At 50.5% G+C, this 19,197-nt stretch overlaps 1 protein-coding gene across 1 annotated transcript; it reads right to left on the reverse strand.

Annotated features, from left to right (window-relative positions):
• Positions 1-2,873: 2,873 nt before the first annotated feature.
• On the reverse strand, positions 2,874-13,136 carry KLF11 (KLF transcription factor 11). The gene is made up of 4 exons (XM_059942225.1): positions 12,938-13,136; positions 11,085-11,354; positions 8,839-9,802; positions 2,874-5,806 (listed from the first exon to the last, which is right to left on the reverse strand). The coding sequence occupies exons 1-4, from the start codon at positions 12,977-12,979 to the stop codon at positions 5,526-5,528; spliced, it is 1,557 nt and encodes a 518-aa protein (XP_059798208.1). The 5' UTR covers positions 12,980-13,136; the 3' UTR covers positions 2,874-5,525.
• Between the last annotated feature and the right edge of the window lie 6,061 nt (positions 13,137-19,197).

Genomic DNA, 19,197 nt, shown 5'->3' on the forward strand with positions numbered 1-19,197 from the left:
CTTGGCAGTCTGCCCCTCACCCCCAATAGCTTGGCGTCCCTGGACCCTCTGCTCCATCTCCTCAACTCGGGGACTCCTCTGGGTCCCTGCTGAGTTCTTGTCGCTGCATCACAATCTGGAAACTTCCTCAAGGCAGCAAATCTGGGCCGTCACAGGATTCACTTATTTCCTATCTCTCAGGGTCACTGTCTTTCATGACCTAAGGTCCAACTCCTGGAAAACTCTCATTTGATACCTTTTGTCTGGTTATTTTGGGTGTGAGAGTATATTTGTTTCCTGTTACTCCATCATGGGCAGAAGTGGAATTCATACTACTATCACTTTAACGTTTAAACTGTCACAACTTGGCCAGTGGGAGCCCCTGTGCCGTTTAGCACAGTCCCTGACACTCTTGATGGCAGCCGGCAACACAAGAATAAATACTCTAAGCCCATTCTGTTATTTCTGTGCCCTAGCTCCCCTTGGTAGAAAACAACTAAGGTTTTCTTCCACGTACAAAGTAAAAGTGCCAGACCCTGAGAGAGGCACACTACCTGCTGTCTCTACCTAGTCTTCACTTTATAAATAAGGAGACTAAAGGTAGAGTACCTTTCTCAGCAACACATAGCTAGATGGAGTCAGACCTGCGCCCAGGCCTGTCTCAGGCCAAATCAACACTACCTAACAAAGCAGCCTGGCAGGAGTCTTGTAGACCTTCCCTGGGCCCCTCTTCCCTGGAATCCTTCAAGACTAGAGGTTCTGACCACTCCAGTAGGAACTTGCCATATTTTACTGAACATTGCAAGTCTAATCTACCTGCTAAAATGTAAGCTGCCCCGTGATAGAAATCATATCACATCCATCCATCCATCCATCCATCCATCCATCCATCCATCCATCCATCTATACCCCTACCCACCCATCCACAAGTCTTGGGGGACCCACAAGACTTACAATCAAATTCAATAAAACTGGCAAGTTCTTTCTAGTGGTTAGAACCTCTAGTCTTAAAGGAGTCCACAGAAGGAGAGCCCTGGGAAGGCTTCCAGAGGCTATCACAGAGCTGGGCAGTGAGAGCTTAGCTGCCACTGCCCCACCTTTTCATCATCTCACTCTGCCTGTGCATCTCCTCCCCCAGCACCACTGGACTTGTAGCATCCTGTTTCTTTTTTTTTAAACACAGTCTTCTTTTTTTTAAATTAAATTATAATTAGTCTACAATATTATATTAGTTTCAGGTGTACAACATAGTGATTTGATATTTTTCTACATTGCGAAATGATGACCCTGGTAAGTTTAGTTACCGTCTGTCACCATACAAAGTTATTACGGTATTATTGACTATATTCCTTATGCTGTACATTACATCCCTGTGACGTTTATTTTATAACTTGTTTCTTATCATCTTTGCTGTTGACCAGTTTGTCTGCTGAGCTGAGAACATGCTGGGGAAAGGAAACCTGTTTGCAGAGCCAGCTCTGGGCAATTCTGGGACAACTAGGCTTCCTAGAGAGTGGTGAGAGGCTTTTGAGAACAAGCCTCCCTAACTTAGCAGGGACTGAGTGTGTCTCACCCCCCTGGGGTGCGGTGTCCTTGGTGCCTGGACTTCCTCCCAGGATGGGGCCTGGGTGTTAGCAACATGTCTCAAGTCCTTAATTTAAAAAGTCCCTAAACAAAGAGGCAGGTTGAAAGCAAAGAACAGTGGATATTACAGCCAGAAAGTAAAATCTTGGTGACACAGAGGGAGGATAGCAGGTACAGAGTCACAAAGTTGAGGCTAACAGGCGTGTGGCCGGCACCTAGGCGCAAAGGGGCTTGGAGTTGGAGAGACTTTTCTAAGTGGATTGCTAAATGCAAAGCGCATTGTGATCCTTTACTGCCTCCCCACACACCTGCACACACACACAGACACACACACACACACACGCATAACCGGGTCTAGCGTGGCTTATGGAATCACATTCCAGGATGGTTGGCTTGGGAAGGCACTCAGTCAACAGGATTGTGACAGACTGGCTGTGGAGCAGGAAAGGAGCCCAGGGTGCCTCCAAGGTTTTGCACCTGAACAGCTAGAAGGATGGACTCCCTGTTCTTTTTAAAGGCAGCGGGGTCACTGTGAGAAAAGCAAGTGTGGAGGAGATGAGGAGTTCACTCGTCTAAAGTTTGGGATGCTGCTTAGACAGGTGCCAAGCAGAGAGCTGGATACAGGAGTTTGAAGCCAGGTGCGGAGTGTAAAGGAGAGACATACATGCGGGGGTCTTTACGGTACAGAAGTTATTTTTATCTAAGTCACAAGGCTGGAAAAGATCACCAAGGTTGTGAGGGGAATGGAAGAGGGGTCAGGGAGAGGAGGGGGACTGGCGAAGGAGCAGTGAGGTAAGAGGAAAGCAGCACGGTGCGGCCTGCAGGGGAACCCACCAACCCTGTCCAGTGCCGTTCAGACAAGCACCACGGGGACCGGAGCTGAGCCCACGCAAGTGCCTGGCCACACCCACGGGGCCTCCCCTAGCGGGACGTGGAGGCACAGCCCCAGCAGAGCGGGTTCCAGAGAGAACGTACTCCAGGAGCAGGAGCGAAGACTGTGGCTCCCTGGCGTACCTTTAAAGCCTGGGCTGGGGGCGGGGGAAGGGAGGGAAGAGGCTGCCTCCCCTCTTGACACACGGACGGCACGAGGATGAGGGTCATGGGTTACCCAGCAGCCACGGTCCTCTACCGCCAAGACCGGTCCTGACGTCAGATTGGCCAACACAGAAGCCGCTCCTTCACACCTTTCTTTCAGAAAGGACCCTCCGAAGAAGCCAAAGGGTGCCCTGAAAGCAGAAGAGAACCCCAGAAAACAGAGGGTCGGACACTGGGTACACTGGAGTGCAGTTAAATGACACAGGACACAAGTCCAGTTTGCAAATCAAAAAAGTTTTATAGGATCCAAAGAAAAAAGTTACATCACACATATTCATTTAAATAATAAGTCAAAGTCTGTTACATAAAACATAATTCTGAAACATTTACAATTTTATTAACTACTTGAAAGGCTCAAAGTCAAAAAAGATCAAGCAAAATTGCTCAGGCAGTAAAGTGCACTGGGGGACGTGCCGCCCACGCCCTCCTCCAATGCCCGGGCCGCAGCGGAGGGACTCCACGCTGAACACGCACCGCGGGGTTCTGGTTCTCACGTTGCATTTTTCAGATGAAGCTGTTTCCCAATTTACAATCTTTCAATCAACAGAGGGCCAAAAATGTTGTTTACAGAAGGTATTTCAAAGTCTAATCAGGAAATGGAAGTGTAAATCAAAACCTTTTTTTTTTTTTAACACATCTATCCTTTAGCAACAACACTGCTCAGAGAATGTTCAAGGTGACAAGCAACCAAATACTCAAAGACGCTGTATTATCCACCAGAACATTAGTAGGACTAACATTACTTCGTATAATTAAGAAAAATATCCAAATTTAATGCCACTTACAGCATACACATAGAAATGTTTATGCTGATTTAAGATATGAGTGCAAGAAAGAACTGGGTGGTGGGGAATCACAAGCTATAGACATTGAATTCTGGTTCTCTTCCAACTGTAGCACGTCTCATGACCAGTAGGAATACTCAACTACTGAAGTCTCCAAAGACATGGAAGCCTACCAAACACACAGCCGGGGCTTACAGACCTGTGTGTCAATTAGCAGTTGATACTTCATGGGTATCAAGTAACATACAATGAATGACCAGGCAAGGGTTATTAGACTAAAAAGACCTGAACACAAAACCTGACTGTATTTATTCAATATTTCACCTTACCGTCATTTTCATAAAGGTAAATGCAAATAAATAAGAGGCAAAGACAAAAATCTAAATACATACGGCACAATAAAAACCATTCCCAGGCTCGAAGGGCAGAGCAGTATCACCGTGTTCCTTACATGCACTCTCTTGCCTGGATTCCCAATGCTGCCCAACAAAAGCAGTCTCAGCAGCTTCCTGGACACCTGGACACTGGGGCGCAGTCTCTGTAATGCTAGGACCTGTGCTCACAGCTTCAAAGTGATGCCCATGGTCTATTTTCTAGGCAGATTGCAAAATACCCCATTCCAAGTAATTTTCTGTTTGATCAAAACAATTTCCTTCAAACAAAATGAATGAAAGGACAGCTTGGTAGTATTACTGCCGCTTACTGTAACTTGCATTCCCCATCGTTCTTAATACTTAATAAATAATCAGAACACTGGAGCTGGACCATTTGCATGTCCGCTTCACCTAAGCTTTACTTTGGTGGAAAGTTCCTCCAACTACTAAGGACATCTTTTTCTCTAAGAAGTTACTCTACCCACAAAACACTTGGATAAGGCCACAACAAAAGAAGTCAAACTGACAACTGACAAAGCAGCTGGGTTTGAGTGCTTATATTTTCTTTTTTGGGGGTTTGAGGTACAAACAGGAGACTCTGAATGGTCTGCTCTCAGCAGAGTACAGACACTCAGACCCTACAGCAGCTCTCTGCTCACCAGGTATCTACCGAGTATTTTATCTCTGGGGTACATTCTTCACAAGTCACACCATGGACACAGGTGACTAAGTTCTACTTAACGAAAATTTTAATTCCTTGGGCTACAGCCTTAAAGAAATGGTTGTCTGGAATTTCCCTTGAAAATGTTATGAAGACGCTGACTGCAAAGTTTTTCCCCCCATTTCTTTACGAGGCCCCTATTCAACCAGTTCTGATTCTAAAAAATTCTTATATCTAAGAGGCCTGATTACAAAGTTATAAAGTTTTTTTGTCTGAATAACGTGCCAACTTTACTAAAAGTAGGGTTATTATAAAAATGTTGTTAAACATAGAAGATTGTAAAATCATCTATATAGAAACTGGTGATTTGAGAACCAACAATGTATTTTTTTATAAAAAACAGTATAAAAATTAGTAACCTGTCTCATTTCTACAAAACAGGAATAGGAAGGTTGTAAAAAAAATCCAAAAAATCCAGATTTTGTAAAATTTATTGCCAAAATGTTTTTTTTTTAATTTATTTATTATTTATTTTTGGCTGTGTTGGGTGTTCGTTTCTGTGCGAGGGCTTTCTCTAGTTGTGGCAAGCGGGGGCCACTCTTCATCGCGGTGCGCGGGCCTCTCACTGTCACGGCCTCTCTTCTTGTGGAGCACAGGCTCCAGACGCGCAGGCTCAGTAGTTGTGGCTCACGGGCTTAGCTGCTCCGCGGCATGTGGGATCTTCCCAGACCAGGGCTCGAACCCGTGTCCCCTACATTGGCAGGCAGATTCTCAACCACTGTGCCACCAGGGAAGCCCCTGCCGAAATGTTTGTTTGAATGCTGGTGATTTAAATTATCAAATTTTCTTCCATTTTCCTTAAAAGAACTTCTGAAACTACAAAAGATACTGAACAGGGTTCCCCACCAAAAAAGACAAGTTAACATACTTTCATCAGAACCAGCTCCCCTAGCCCTCAAGACAATTTCTTTTGGAGAGAAAACCATCACTTCCATTCCTGAAAAAAGGCTTTGAAAAATTCCCATCCACAATTCCCTGGAGGACCTTTCATGCAGAGGCCGGCAGGCACACCAGTGGGCTCCCAGGGTTCTCTGCTGAGGCAATTCTGTTCAGTTTGCCAACCTCCGCCTGCCAACCAGGGACCTTCTTGGTGGTCATATGGCGCCGGGCATGCTTTGTCAAGTGGTCGCTGCGCATGAAACGCCGATCACACACTGGGCATACAAACTTCTTCTCCCCAGTGTGAGTTCTGCGGTGGCGAGAGAGTTCATCTGAACGAGCAAATTTTTTATCACAGCCGTCCCAGCTACAGGTGAAAGGCTTCTCTCCTGAGAGGTAAGAAAACACAAAGTAAAGAAAACATAAATGCTCAACACCTTATTGGACAGGTTAATTCATGTCGTTTTAAAACTGTATTCATCAAAACCTAAGAAGCAAGTAATATCCTAAGTATTCTGGTATCAGGTTATTTGGAAGTCAAGAAATTGTCCAAGATGCATTTCTTCCTGCCACACCTAAGATGTAATATGTCAGGGCCCAAAGACGTCAAACTAATCTAATGCTTCTAAAGATATTTTTAAATAAAAATAAATCTTTGACTGTGGACTTGGGGTAGGAGGTAGATTCTTGAAAAGAATGACTCCTTCCCTCTCTGAGAGCTGCATATCTAAAAAAGATCCCTTCTAGGACCTGCAAGACTTCTCAGAATCATTAATTCCATCTTCCTATTTGTTATTACACTGACAAAGAGCTTAATTGCAAAACAGGTTAGAATTCTAACAGCTACCTTCTTGTTGTTACAAGCTTCAAGCATCTGTCATTCACTCAAAGTTGCAGAGCACCCGGCAGGTGTCCTGCCCATACTGTGTCCTCCTGGAGGCACAGGGGTGAGCGGGAAGCCCTTGTCCGCAGAGTCCTCCTGGGCCTTTCCAGCCAGCAGGAGTGCTCCCTGTCCTGCATCCTGAAGCCCTGATCTTGACCAGGTTGTGACCACCACAGACCGCTTGTGCAACCTTGTGAAGGGATTTGTTAAATGCTGTTGTGTGCTGTCACGTGACCTACCTTCCCGAAGGTTTACGACTTGTCTAGTTCATCCATCTACGTACAGTTTAACCCCCAGCACAGTACTTTGTATGACAGGTGGTGAATAAATGGTTTTGAATGAATGAGTGTTGGAGAGAGATCAACTAAATATCTGATGTTTTTCAAAGTTGACTTAAAAGGAAAATTCATTATCACAGTGATGCTGTGATGGATTTCAAAGACCCCACGTTGAAAGCATAAGGTTACCTGTTTCCAGAAACTACAACCAGTGCTGGCAGCATACCAGATGGCCAGATGTTGGACAGAGAACCACCACCCTTTGGCGTGGGATTTATAAAGTGACCTATGTTTTCAGCATATCAAAAATGTAGCCTTTGCTCACTCGACCTTATCCTAATTAAACAAATTTTCATGTTGGTACAGTGAAAAACTACCTTATCTAAGGTAAACCTATCCAAGGTTTCTATTTTTTATGAAAACTCCAATTTAGTGTTTGCGAAATAACACAAGAATTTGATTCTTCAGAACCTTTATGGTTACTTAAATTTAAGTACTTTGGGAAACCTGAAAAGAGCTTGTATGATCACCTTATCTTTCTACCAAGGGACGCTGAGTGAATAAACAGTAAAAACTCATTCCACTGCTTCCCCACATGTGGAATCTGTGTTTGGATGTGATTTGAAGTTCACCTCAGCAGTCTCTCAGTGAAAAGCAGGGCTTGCCAAGTCAATGAGCCCCTTAGGGGTGCCCGTTCACACCGATACAGCCACGACAGCGATCCTGCAGCACCAATGACTAGCGTCAGGCTCTTGGGACAGACACCAAGAGTCTATATCCAGTGAGATCAGACACGTATGTAAGTAACTAAAAATACAAAGGGAGAATGTGGTGAAAAACACAACAAACCACTAGGGTCAAATAAAGAAGGAGAGATCAGGAAAGAGTTCTAAGAACTAACTTTGGGGCGGCCCTTAAAGGGTTTTCAGTAAGTAGAGACAGGCAGAGGGCAGAAGGTGAAGGGCAGAAATGTGGAACTGGAGAGAGATGGTAAAGGCAGAGAGGCAAGTTCTTCACAGGCCAGGTTTGGGGCCTTAGCCTGGAAGCACACAGCCCCTTCCGCAGTGTGGAGGACAGCAGGGCTCCTTCTGTAAGGCCCGCCTTCCAGATGCGGCTTCATTCTGCAAGCGGGAGCTGCCACAATTGGAGTTCTAATGTGCTAATTAGAAACCACTCTACCAGGAAAGCATTTCAAAGTAAAGTACTATGACAACTCCCTCCAATTCAGCCTTTCCTAAACTGGATTTCACAATTCACTGCTGTCCCCCAGGCCACTAGCTGACATCTGGGGTTCCACGATCAAGACAGTTTACGAAGCACATCTTTACTGCAGAACCTGCGACCTGTTAACTGGGCTTATTATATGTACATATGTGTGTGAACCTTTGAAAGGTGAGTTTAACAAGCAGACTATTTAACCACAGGACCCTTGAAAACAAAACAACTGACACTAACTCAAAGAACAAGAGTGTCACAGAACACCTGAGACATTCTGCCCTAATCAACTACAGCAGAAGTTCTATCCACCAGGCAACCTCACACCTCCGCTAAACATGGTAGCCACCAGCCCCATGTAGCTATATAAATGCAACCTTAATGAAAACGTAAAATTCGGTTCCTCAGACACACTGTTCACATTTCAAGTGCGTGTGGCTAGTGGCTACCCTCCTAATGGACAGAGAACATTTCCATCAGTGCCGAAAATTCTACTGGATGGAGCTGATGGGACAATAAAGAGATCATTAAGTCATTATAGTTTCTTTTGTGACTCCTTCTGAATTAAAACTACATATTTCCAAAAATAAAAAAACAATATTCCTTTAAAGTTCAAACATTCTAGAATTCAAACTTTTCCATACTTTGGAGAGCTCTTTCCCCATAGTAAGCCTAAGTCACACTGATAAGATGTTTATTGAACGTGAATGGACACTTTCTAAAATGCACAGAAAGAATGTCTACTGCAATGTGAAGAGAAAGGGGGAACGTGAGCCTCACCCTAAAAGCCTCTCAATCACAGGTTCACAATCACAGAACTATATTACATTTTAGCTACTGGGGTGACCAGATACCATGTTCTAGGAAAACCACTGACAGCTGTACTAACGTTCACCCCAAGACTATGAAGGCTTTTCAGAACCAAAGAAAGATGGCCACCTTCTCCAGTGGTTCTCAGCTTCGCTCCCACTCAAAGGCGGCTGGACGTGTGTTTCCCAATCACAGGATCCGACATTCCCTATGCCCTACTTGCTTCAGTTCTCACCTGTGTGAGTGCGAAGATGAGCCTTGAGGTGGGAACTTTTGAAGTAGGTTTTCTGGCAGCCTGGGAAGTTGCAAACATAGTTCCTCCTTCGGGAAAAGTCTACCTGAGGGGCGCAGTTCTGATTGGATGCGATGAACACCGGAGCAGGGGCAAGGGGCAGTAACTTGGTATTCCCAACAGCCATTCCACTCGAGGAACACGTGGCAGGCTGCGGGAGGGCCCCCTGGGGCAGAACCAACATCACAGTTCCCTGAGGCACAGACGGTCCCACAAACACAGGCTGGGGCACTGGAGCAGCGTGGGGTAAGATGGGTTTGACAGTCCCTGCAGACACTTGGGGAGGTGGCTTCAAAAAAGCTGGTAACATGCCACTTTGTCCAGTCACAGGGATCATTTGGCAAAGGACAGGGGGACTAGGAATGGGGACAGAAATCAGAGGGGTGGCTTTCCTTGGCAAGTCATTTTCGTAATTCTTTGGTGAGCAGGTCTGAATTGCAACAGGCCACCCTGCCTGCTGGCCTTTGTCGGGGGGCCTCAGGCCACTGGACTTGTGCAAACAAGGCTGACAGGACGCTGAGTTAACGCTGAGCACGCTGCGTGTGAGGTGTGCGTCCTGCACAGCTTCAACAGGCCCCAGAAACTGCGCTTCTCCTCCCGCGTTGGCTGAAAGTTGGTGTGCTTGAGTCTGGGTGGTAGGAACGTGGGCAGAAGCAGGACACCCCCCAGTGTGGCAAATGACACTTGTCACCGTGGCCCTGCAGTGAGGGCTGACAGCTGGCTCCGGCAGCTCTGGCTTCAAACCAGGCAGGGCCCTCTCTGACCTCCTGCTCGGTACTCCGGCTGCCCCAGTAGAGGCTGGGGGGACAGCCACGACCATGGGTGCTTTGCAATCAGTTACTTGGGAAGGAACAACTGTCCCTGTTGATGGCTCCAGGAGGTCAGGGCTCTGAGGAGGAGTCATGCACTTTAAAAAAGAAAAAAGTACTGTGTGAAAAGGTTGTTTTGGTTAAATTTTAAGGAACTTACTTTGATCATGTTGTCCCCAAGGTCTTTACAAAGAAGTATCTAGAAAAGACTGGTCAAAGTCTGCTCATAATCGCACCCAGTGGATATAAAAGCTGCATGAGACACTTTACTTTCTAGCTTTCTCCCCTTTTCCCGACCTCTCTCAAACCCATCCATTTGCTCGGTTATAAGGATGCCAGTGCCATTCCTGGCCTCGCACAGCTACTGAAATGAACAATTTGCATATTAGGACTACAAATGAGAAATCAAACTTATATTCAAGATGAAAGCTTTACACGATAATTTTAGATTCTCAAAAATTTTTTAAAAATCTCCGCGGTAATCATTTAACACACACGTATCCAATCAATCACACACGTATCCTGTGCCTACTGGATGCGAGGTAAAACCTGTCAGAATGATCCCTAAAAGGCCCTGCTCTAACCAGGGGTTCTGCCTACAGCCAGCCTCTGTAACACCTCCCCCACCACTCCCACTTATCTTCAGCCTCTCAGTGGACGATCCCAAAGCTGAGACAAGCTCTGGACAGCCAGGCCCACTACCTGTACAATCCTCTCCACTACCCACAAGTCCCTTCTCATCCCTCTCCAAGTCGGTTTTCCACACTCTCCTTCCAGGGCAGGCTTCCAGCTCAGGACAATTAGATTATAATTTTCAGTTTTGTGAGCAACTGACAGCTCTCGACTTCTCCAAGTTGAGAAGCAGTTTTTCCCAGTAACTTCATAGCTGTAACAAGTTAAGAAAACAAAAACCAAAACCAGTGCTTGACTGCACCCAACTCACCCAAGAAAGAAGCTGGCTGCCACAGGGTGGCAGAGGCCAGGGTCTCAACCCAGCTAACAAAGGCTGTCTGGTGCCAAAGCACAGGCTTTCCCCAGCTGTGGCAGCTGATCCTGACCCTGGCCTGGGGTATCTGGGGGAACCTAAGCCTCCACCCTCAGTTCCCCAGGGAAATGAGTACATTTTGCTTTCTCCCATCAATCTGTACGTTTCAGCCTATGGACATTTTCACCCCGTTTTCATCATTGACTGCAAGCTATGATCAATCAATGGAAAGCATATTTTCAAGAGATAAAAAAAGTTTTCACCCTTAGGACCCATACAGGGGAGGGTATGAACTTGCTTGCCAGCATCGGGTGAATCCCCCCAGGAGCTCTTCAGCATGTTTACTGAAGGTACTCCAGCCACTGCACAAATCGCTCCTCTCCCCCGCCTCTTACCAGAGTTGATAAAGAATGGAAGTCCTTTGGTAACGCGGGTGTGGCTGCGTCCACGTGCACAATGGTGGAAACATCCCCAGAGTCAGAGACAGGTGTGAGGGGTCTTATCTTTAACAAGTCCCCTTTCTGGGATCTCTGACCCCAGGAGCTCATGCAAACAAGAGCCTCGACAGCTTCCATGTCGTTCTGCTCCAAGATGCTGCACGTAGACCTCTCGCTGTCGTGCCGCTTCCTCTCCAGGATTGACTCGCATATGTCCATGATGTCAACCTAAAGTCGACACAACACGGCGGCTGAGTCCCTGGAAACAGAGGGAGGGGCACCCGGACAGCACGGGGACGCGCACACCAGAAGCCCGCCCCGCCCCCGGCAGCACGCGCACGCGCTGTGGCTTCCAGGGAAGGATGCCGGCCGAGCACCGAGGACCACTCGCTCCGAGCCAGCGTTCTGCGGCGGGGCGGGGGGCAGGAGGAGGAATGGAGTGGTCCGCCAGCGGCTTCCACGGAAAATCCTGACTCTTAACAAGGGTTATTAAGCTAGTGTTCTCCTTCGGAAAATGATTAATAACACTTACTTCCAGAGGTGTGAGCTGCAGTGGCTAGTACCAAACCGTTCCCGGGGGAGGAGGAAAAGACACTGATGGCTGAGGTTGGGTGAGATGAGAGCGCAGCCCTTGTGAGTCGGCGAAGCCACCAGAGCGTCCCCACAGACGCATCTGCGACAACCCCGGAGGCTCCACACCAGTGAGGCCGTCACTCAGCAGAACCCTGGGCGGGAGAGCCTGCGCTGGCTCAGCCCCGGTCCCCACACCCAGGAGCACCGATTCACGCCACAAGGCCAGCGCGGGGAGAGAAACAAAGTGTAAGATGTGCCACAAGCCCGGGCCCCGAGGACTTTCCAGCGCAGCAGACCGCCTCTTGTCAAGCAAGAGCGGGGCGGGAAGCGACTGAAACTAACTGATCTCTTCGCAGAGAAATTTTACATCTACTTAGATACACACTTCCACTCAGTTTGCCTAAACATCCAACCTGTCCTGCCCAGGTGTCCCCCAAAGCACACAGACAACGCCGCCACCTTTACAAACGCCGCTCTAGCCCCACTTCTGCCCGCAGCCCGGGCCTCGGAACTGTGAAGTCACAGACGCGCGGGCTGCCGCCTGCTTGGCCCACAGGTGGGCAGGGGCAGAGCGGCGCGGGGCTCCCACCCCTCTCTCTCTCGGCCTCTCAGCGGTCCGCGCGGCTCGACTAGGTCCCAGGTCCAACCAGCGAACTCCTCGCGGCCCCCAGGCCCCGACTGGAGCCCGCCAGGGTTGAGGCGCCGGGCCCCGCCCCGTTCAGCCTTCCCGCCGGCCTTTGCCCCGCCCCTTGCCCCGCCCCCACCTTCCCACAGCCCTTGCCCCGCCCCCACCTTCCCGCCAGCCTTTGCCCCGCCCCCTCACCCTTTCCACCGCCCGTGCGCCGCATTCCCACAGTCCTTGCCCCTCCGCCGGCGCCCCGCCCCCGCCGCCCGCGTGCCGCGTTCCCGCCAGCTGTGCCCCGCCCAACGGCCACCTCCTCACAGGGCCTGGTGACGTCATGGCTGGAAATAGCCCGCACCTGAAGCCGGCAGGGCGGGGCCGCTGCGGGAGCGGTAGACAAAGCTGCGCAGAGAGCAGCGCGAGGCACACGCCCACTTCCCGCCCCTCCCAGCGCGGCCTCGTGCGGCCACCGCCCCTCTCGGCTCCCGAAGCCGCCCGGGCTCCTAACGGTGCGCGCGCGGTGATGCCCCGCGCGCCCCTGGCCTCCTCCGCGCCCTGGGCCCGCACTGGCAGCGCGTCCCCGCCTCGCCCCTCGCTCCAATGGGCGGCCACTCACCGCGCGTGCGTCGCCCGAGCCCGCGGAGGCCGGCGTGTGCATGGTGCCGGCGGCCGGGAGGCAACAAAGCGGCCGCGCGGCGGGAGTTCGGTACACGGCAGCTGCCGCACGTGCACGGCGGGCGGCGGCGATACGGACCTCCAGTGGCCAGCGTGCGCCTCCGCCCGCCCGCGCGGCTCTGCCCCGGCGCGGCCCTCGCGGTGCGGGAGGGGCGGGGCGGCCGGGGAGGGAGCGGCCGCAGGGGCGGAGCGCGGAGGCAAACCAAAATACACCGCGCCCCGACGGGGCGGGGCCTGGAGGGCGCCAGCCAATGCGCGCCTAGCCCGTGCGCCGCCGGCCAATGGGCGCCGCGGGGAGCCGCGTGATCAGAGCCTGGCAGCGGCGTGATCGGGCAGGGCGGGATGCGGCATGTATTTTGGTGGCGGCGAGGGGGCGGAGCCTGAGGACCTGGAAAGTAGGGGAAAGGTCCCGGCGGCGCGGGCGGCGGCGGCGGCGGCGGCGCGGGCGGCGGGGACCGCGCAGCTGCGGCCGGGAAAGTCCCCGAGCGTATTGGGATGGCTGGGAGGAGGATTACGCTTAAAGGGGCCACCGCCCGCAGCCTCCCGGAGCGCAGGTCCCCATGAAGTGAATCCGTCCAGCAGAGGCGGCTCACCTGGAGACCTCAACCCAGATTTTGCTTTCTTGTTTTTTAATTGGTATTAATCTACCGTCGCTCTTAGGAGTGCATCCCTGGCCTGGAAGAGTTTTGAAAGCTGGCTAGCCCCAGGTGACATCGCCTGCATCTGCTCCTTACCGCAGGCACCCAGAGCCCGAGCTTCTAGGCCTGTGTCTGCCGCTGACCCCGGTCCCCAGGCAGCTCTGGGCTGCAGTTTCCGCTTAGCTCAGTGGGGGTGGGGGGCAAGACGGGTGCCCACCCGAGAGGCACCTGGTGAAACCCATTCTTCCCAGACCAGGTGTAAGCGTTACCCACTCTGGGAAGTCCTCAGGCCTGAATGAGAGAGATGCCTAGGACACCTTTTTTCCCCCAGTACTTGGTTGCCTGTTTCTCAGGGTGCGGTTTATCCAGTTCTGCAACTCCAAGTTCCTGAAGTGCAGGCTGTTTTATGTGTACCCTCACAACCTGCAGCGAGGCACGAGACAGCCCTTCATCCATCCACGTGGCCCACATTTGCTGGGTTTGGATATGGGTTGACACAGCGCACGGTGCAGAGGCCACAGTGAGGAAGCCTTGACCCTAAAAGCTAAGAGCAGGTGAAAGTAGAGGATCCCTGCCCTGTGGGGATTGGCTCTGAGCGAGAGAAGCCCTGGGCCCAAGGAACAGGCCGTCAGAGCACCAGGCCCTCCCCCTTAAACTGGTAAGGAAGCAGGTGGGACCCAGGGCTCTGGCCAACTTGGTCCTCAGCAGGCCTGCTCTGTTGGGCAGAGGGAGCATAGGCTGACCTGCAGCTTCTCTCCATTTCATCTTCTTCAGATCCTTCGCAGTACCTTTCATGGCCTGTAACTTCTGTTTCTTTAGTTATTTGTTAATTGTCTCTCCACCAGAAGGAACCCTCCCAAGGTTAGGGACCTTGTCTAATTCACTGTGAACCCCCAGTGCCTGGCTTGCTGCAAGTACACAGTAACCACTGGTTAAATGAGTGAATGAAGGCCAACACCATCTGGCCTACCCACTTGGACATGCTGCAGACCCCTCTACTTCACTGTCCTTGAAACTGAACTTCCATTCTACCCCATTCCGGATTTCTCACCTCCGGAAGGGCACCACCAGATACCTCATTCCTTCACCCAGAAATCTGAGAGTCACCTTTGACACTTCCTTTTCGTGCACTTGCTTCCTTCTGCCAATTACTGCGTGTTCTGCTTCTTCCTAAATCTCTCTCAAACTCTTAACTTCTCTCCATCACCTACTCCTGCTCTGGTCCAAGCCACCATCTTCTCTCACCTGCATTATTCCGCTGCTTCCCAATGGGTCTCCCTACCTCTAGCTTCATCACCTGTAATCTGTGCCTCATCTCACTGCCACAATGATCTTCTAGAAGTAGAGATGGTACCAAACCCATAATCAAACTCTCAGTTTGGAATCCAAACAGCTATGGGACTGACACTTACTCCTTAGGTGGGAATCCGTGAATCTGCGTAACCAGGCCCCAGCCAGTGCTTCCTGCATCATTCCGACCAGTTCCCCAAATCCCTTTCCCTCCTGCCCCCATTGCCTCCGTACGGAGCCCTGTGCTGCCCACATCAAGTCAGATCACTGTCTTCTGCTTTGTGCGTGGCATTCCTTCTGTGTGGAACACCACAACCCTTCTCCGCTTTTACTCTGTAAGACAGCAGTGTGACTCCTCAGCGAAGCCCTTCCTGACCCCCGAACAGCAGGACGACTCAGCCAAGTGCTAAGTGCAGGCTTTTGGAGTCACACCCGGATGCAAATCCCAGCTCTGCCAGTGTGGCCAGGCCATGTGGCCGGCTATGTCTCTGCAGAATAGGAGGTGGCATGGACTCTTCAGGAGCCTGGAGCACAAGCTTCTCTCACCTCCAGCTCAGTTTCTGCTCCCTGGACAGCAGGAATACCTGGAAACTTGGGCAGCAGGCTGGCTCAGGGCTCTTCAAGCATAAGGCCCTACCCTTCCTACATCTGTCCATGTGACAGAGAGACAGGTCTTTGCTTATGCTTGTCCCTCCTCCCTTCTTCCCCACCTCTACCCAGATACCGCTTCTCCATGAAGCCTTTCTTCCCGCCCCCCTCCACACCACACCACACACACACACACACACACACACACACACACACACACACACACACCAGTCTGTGGTTGCTGCCAAACCCCAGATGCTGGTCCTGCCTGTAGTCAGTGGATATTGACATGTTTATAAACTGAAGACAGTTACAAGTCATTCACGCAGAGCCATCACGGAGGCCCTCATTGGCACCAGGCCCCACAGACCCTCAGGCAGAGCGCGGTCCAGCAGGCAGACTGGGCCTGGACACAGATAACTCCTGGATAAAGTAGAGCATGATGCCCCCAGCTAGACTGCCACCACTTTCTCATGGGTCCTCCCAGAGAGTCTGTGTATATGGAAAAAATACTTTTACACAGAAGGTAGTGTTCTGTGCACCTTGTGCATCTTGCTTGCTGATTTCACAACATGTCTTGGAGCCTGTTGCAAATCAGTACAAAAAGGTCACCCTCGTGATATATCACGGTTAAATACTATTCTGTTATATGGACGTGTTGTACTTTATTTAACCACTCCTGCTTGAATCACTGGGGTATTTAGGCTATTTCCAGTTTGCCAGGACATCATGTCCATTCATTGTTTGCCCACATGCAAAAATAACTACAAGATTACTTCCTAGAATTGGAATTGCTGGAAATGCTCTTGCATTTCTTTTCCTTTTCCCTTTTTTTCCCTTTTGATAAATTTTATCGAAGTATAGCATAGATACAGGGAAGTGCAAAAACTTAGGTGTACAACTCGGTGAATTTTCACAAGGCAAACACACTTGTGTCACCAGCATGGAGATCAAGAAACAGAGTATTAGCAGAATCCTAGAAGCCCCCTCCCTGACCCCATCCAGGATAATCCCTATCATGACTTCTAACCCCATAAGATGTTTTTGCATGTATTGAAACTTGTACAAAGAGAATCATATGGTTTGTTCTCTGTTGGGTCTGGCATGGAGTTGCATGTAGTTCAAGATCATTTATTCTTGTTGATATAAAATACAGCACAGTGTATCCATCTATTCTCCTGTCGACGGACATCAGGACTTTCCAGTCTGGGGCTGTTATGAGTAAAGCTGCTATGAAAATTCTGATACGTGGGTATGTGCATTTTTAATTGAGGAAAATTGTCAAATTGCCCTCCAAACATGCTTTTGTGTCCATTTACCCCATGAACAGTGAACTGCAAAGCCAGTCTCCTCTCCCTTCACTAATACTGAACCATCTCGAATTTTTGACCTCTACCAAGCTCAGTGGAAAAAATGAGAACTCATAACAGTAGATTGCATTTCTTTGGTGGAGTTTCCTTGAGAGTTTTTCATGTATTTGAAAGGCATCGTGATTTCGGTTTCTGTGAACTTTGAAGGAATTTTAAATGACAGTACAGGAACTTGAGCATGTTTGTACGCTGAAGTGAAGGGCTCAGAGGAGGAAAACGAGTGACGCAAGAGGGAGAGGGAAGGGAAGGAGGTTGGGGAGTGGTGTCAGGGGAGGGCTGGGAGAGCACGTAACAGGGAGGCTGGCCCTGGGCAGGAGGAAGGACCTGCTTCATCAGAGAACAGGGGAAGGAAGAGAAGGTGGCTGGGGAGTCAGGAAGATTCTGGGATGCAGAGGAGAGACGGCCAGGGTGATGCCCTGTGATCTACCTTCTTGGTGACTTAGGAGCCATCCGCTGGGGAGGGGGCCCTGGTGAGATGAGAAAGGTTTGGAACAGACTCAGTGGGAAACGTGTTAAGGACTCAGCCAGGGAGAGCGACAGCAGTTGCCCACTGCACTGAGGACCCAGTTAGGATGCTGGAGTGACCCTGGACAGAGTATTGGGTTGGTGTCCAAGCTTCTGGTATTAAAGTGCTGGATCACCTGGGCAGGTCTCTTTGTCATCTTTGAGCCTGTTTTCTGACCTGCAAAATAATCAGTCGTGAATTGTGATCAAGGTTTTGTTATGAATGAGAAAAAAAAGGGCAAAGAATACATTTCTTCCTACAGTTAAGCACAGTTTAAGGACTATCATTTACTCAGAGATTGTATCCTCCTAATTTTTTCTTGTTACAGTGTCACGTCTTTTAGGAAACGATGGTGATAGCAGATGGTACATCATACTCTAAATTGTGAAAACAAAACATTGGTAACCCTATGGCAGCCCCTCAAACTTGTCTTGAAATTTTATGGTCAGTGAAATGCCCAAATCTGGGAATCTCTGTACTAGATGTTTTCGGAGGTCCATTCCATCTTGGATAACCATGGTTCTACAAGGGTGGTCCCCTTTCCATGTTGAACTTGGAGGAGCTGATTTCAAGGCCTAGTCAGAAACAGATGGTTGGCGTGACTCCACTTCACTCTGCCCTGGGCCTGGCAGCTGCCAAGAGGCAAGGGTCCACAGAGGGCAGGCAGACTCTTTCTTTCTTCTGACCCTCAGCATCCCCTCTCCGGGTTGCACACTGGCCAGCCCGGGCTTTGCCAGCTCTTGAGTATTTCAGCCTTTGGCCAGAACCCAGCTGTGGAGCCAAGAGGAACAAAGCGAGTCTAGAGGCTGCCTTCCCTGCCCCGACTGCTGCCAGGGTGGATGGGAGGGCCGGGGAGAGCTGACTTGGGAGGGGAGAGCTGGCTGCTGGCAAGGCCTGGGTCCGGCCCATCCTTCCTGCCTTTCTCTTTCGCTGGGCTGAGCTCACTGTCTGGAAGCCACACCAGGACCGGAACATGGTGTAAACTGACTAGCTGCTTGACCGGCAGGCTGTTGACTAAACAACCTAATCAATGATTGATTAGTGGATGGATTAATGAATCACCGACCCACCAACCCCCCTGTTGGATGATTGATCCACCAACCTGACAGCAGGTATCCGTCACTCCTAACACCCTCAGTTTCTTCATCTGTAAAATGGGGTAGTAACTGAGGACTAGAGAGGTGAAGCAGCCCTGGCTGGCACGGGTGAAGCCAGGCTTCATCTCTCAGACCCACGTCCAGTGCGTCTTTCTCCCAACCATCTCCTCCTGGAAAACAGGCACTAAGAGCACATGTGAGTCCTGTGAGTGGACCTGGGTGGTGGCGGGGGCCTTGGCAGCTCCCACGAGACACAAAGGGGAAGGTCAGCTCCTCCCTCTACACACACACACACACACACATACACACACAGACACACAGAGACACACACACACACACACACACAACTTCATGGTGGCTACGGCTGCCTCATGGCTGCTGTGCTCTGCCTTCTCTCTGTGTGTCCCCAGGGCCAGGGCACGACCTCTCTGTGTATTGCATTTTCAGACCTTCTAAGACGGAGAACCCGGCTGTGTGTATGTCAGGTCCCCAGGCCCCGGGTAGAGGGGCCTCCGACTTGCAACATTTGCTAAAGGAAAGCTCCGGGATGCGGCCGTGGGCGTAGTGGGCCCCTGGAGGCTTCTCGGAGGGATGGGTGCTCGGTGGGGCCTTGAGGGCCTGGGCAGAACAGCCTGTGGTGCTGTGGGGAAGGAGAGCCCTGCTATGTGCTGGGTGCTAGGGGACCACGGAGGGACCAGCCCAGCCCCTCCCCT

Source organism: Balaenoptera ricei, chromosome 13, assembly GCF_028023285.1.
Source record: "Balaenoptera ricei isolate mBalRic1 chromosome 13, mBalRic1.hap2, whole genome shotgun sequence".
In the NCBI taxonomy this organism is placed as follows: Eukaryota; Metazoa; Chordata; class Mammalia; order Artiodactyla; family Balaenopteridae; genus Balaenoptera; species Balaenoptera ricei.

Excerpts from the sequence above, each read along its gene's own strand:
- KLF11 (XM_059942225.1), bottom strand. The coding sequence starts at position 12,979 with ATGCACACGCCGGCCTCCGCGGGCTCGGGCGACGCACGCGCG. Across the intron at positions 11,355-12,937 it reads GCTCGGGCGACGCACGCGCG|GTTGACATCATGGACATATG; the intron begins GTGAGTGGCCGC and ends TGTCGACTTTAG. Across the intron at positions 5,807-8,838 it reads TCATCTTCGCACTCACACAG|GAGAGAAGCCTTTCACCTGT; the intron begins GTGAGAACTGAA and ends CTTACCTCTCAG.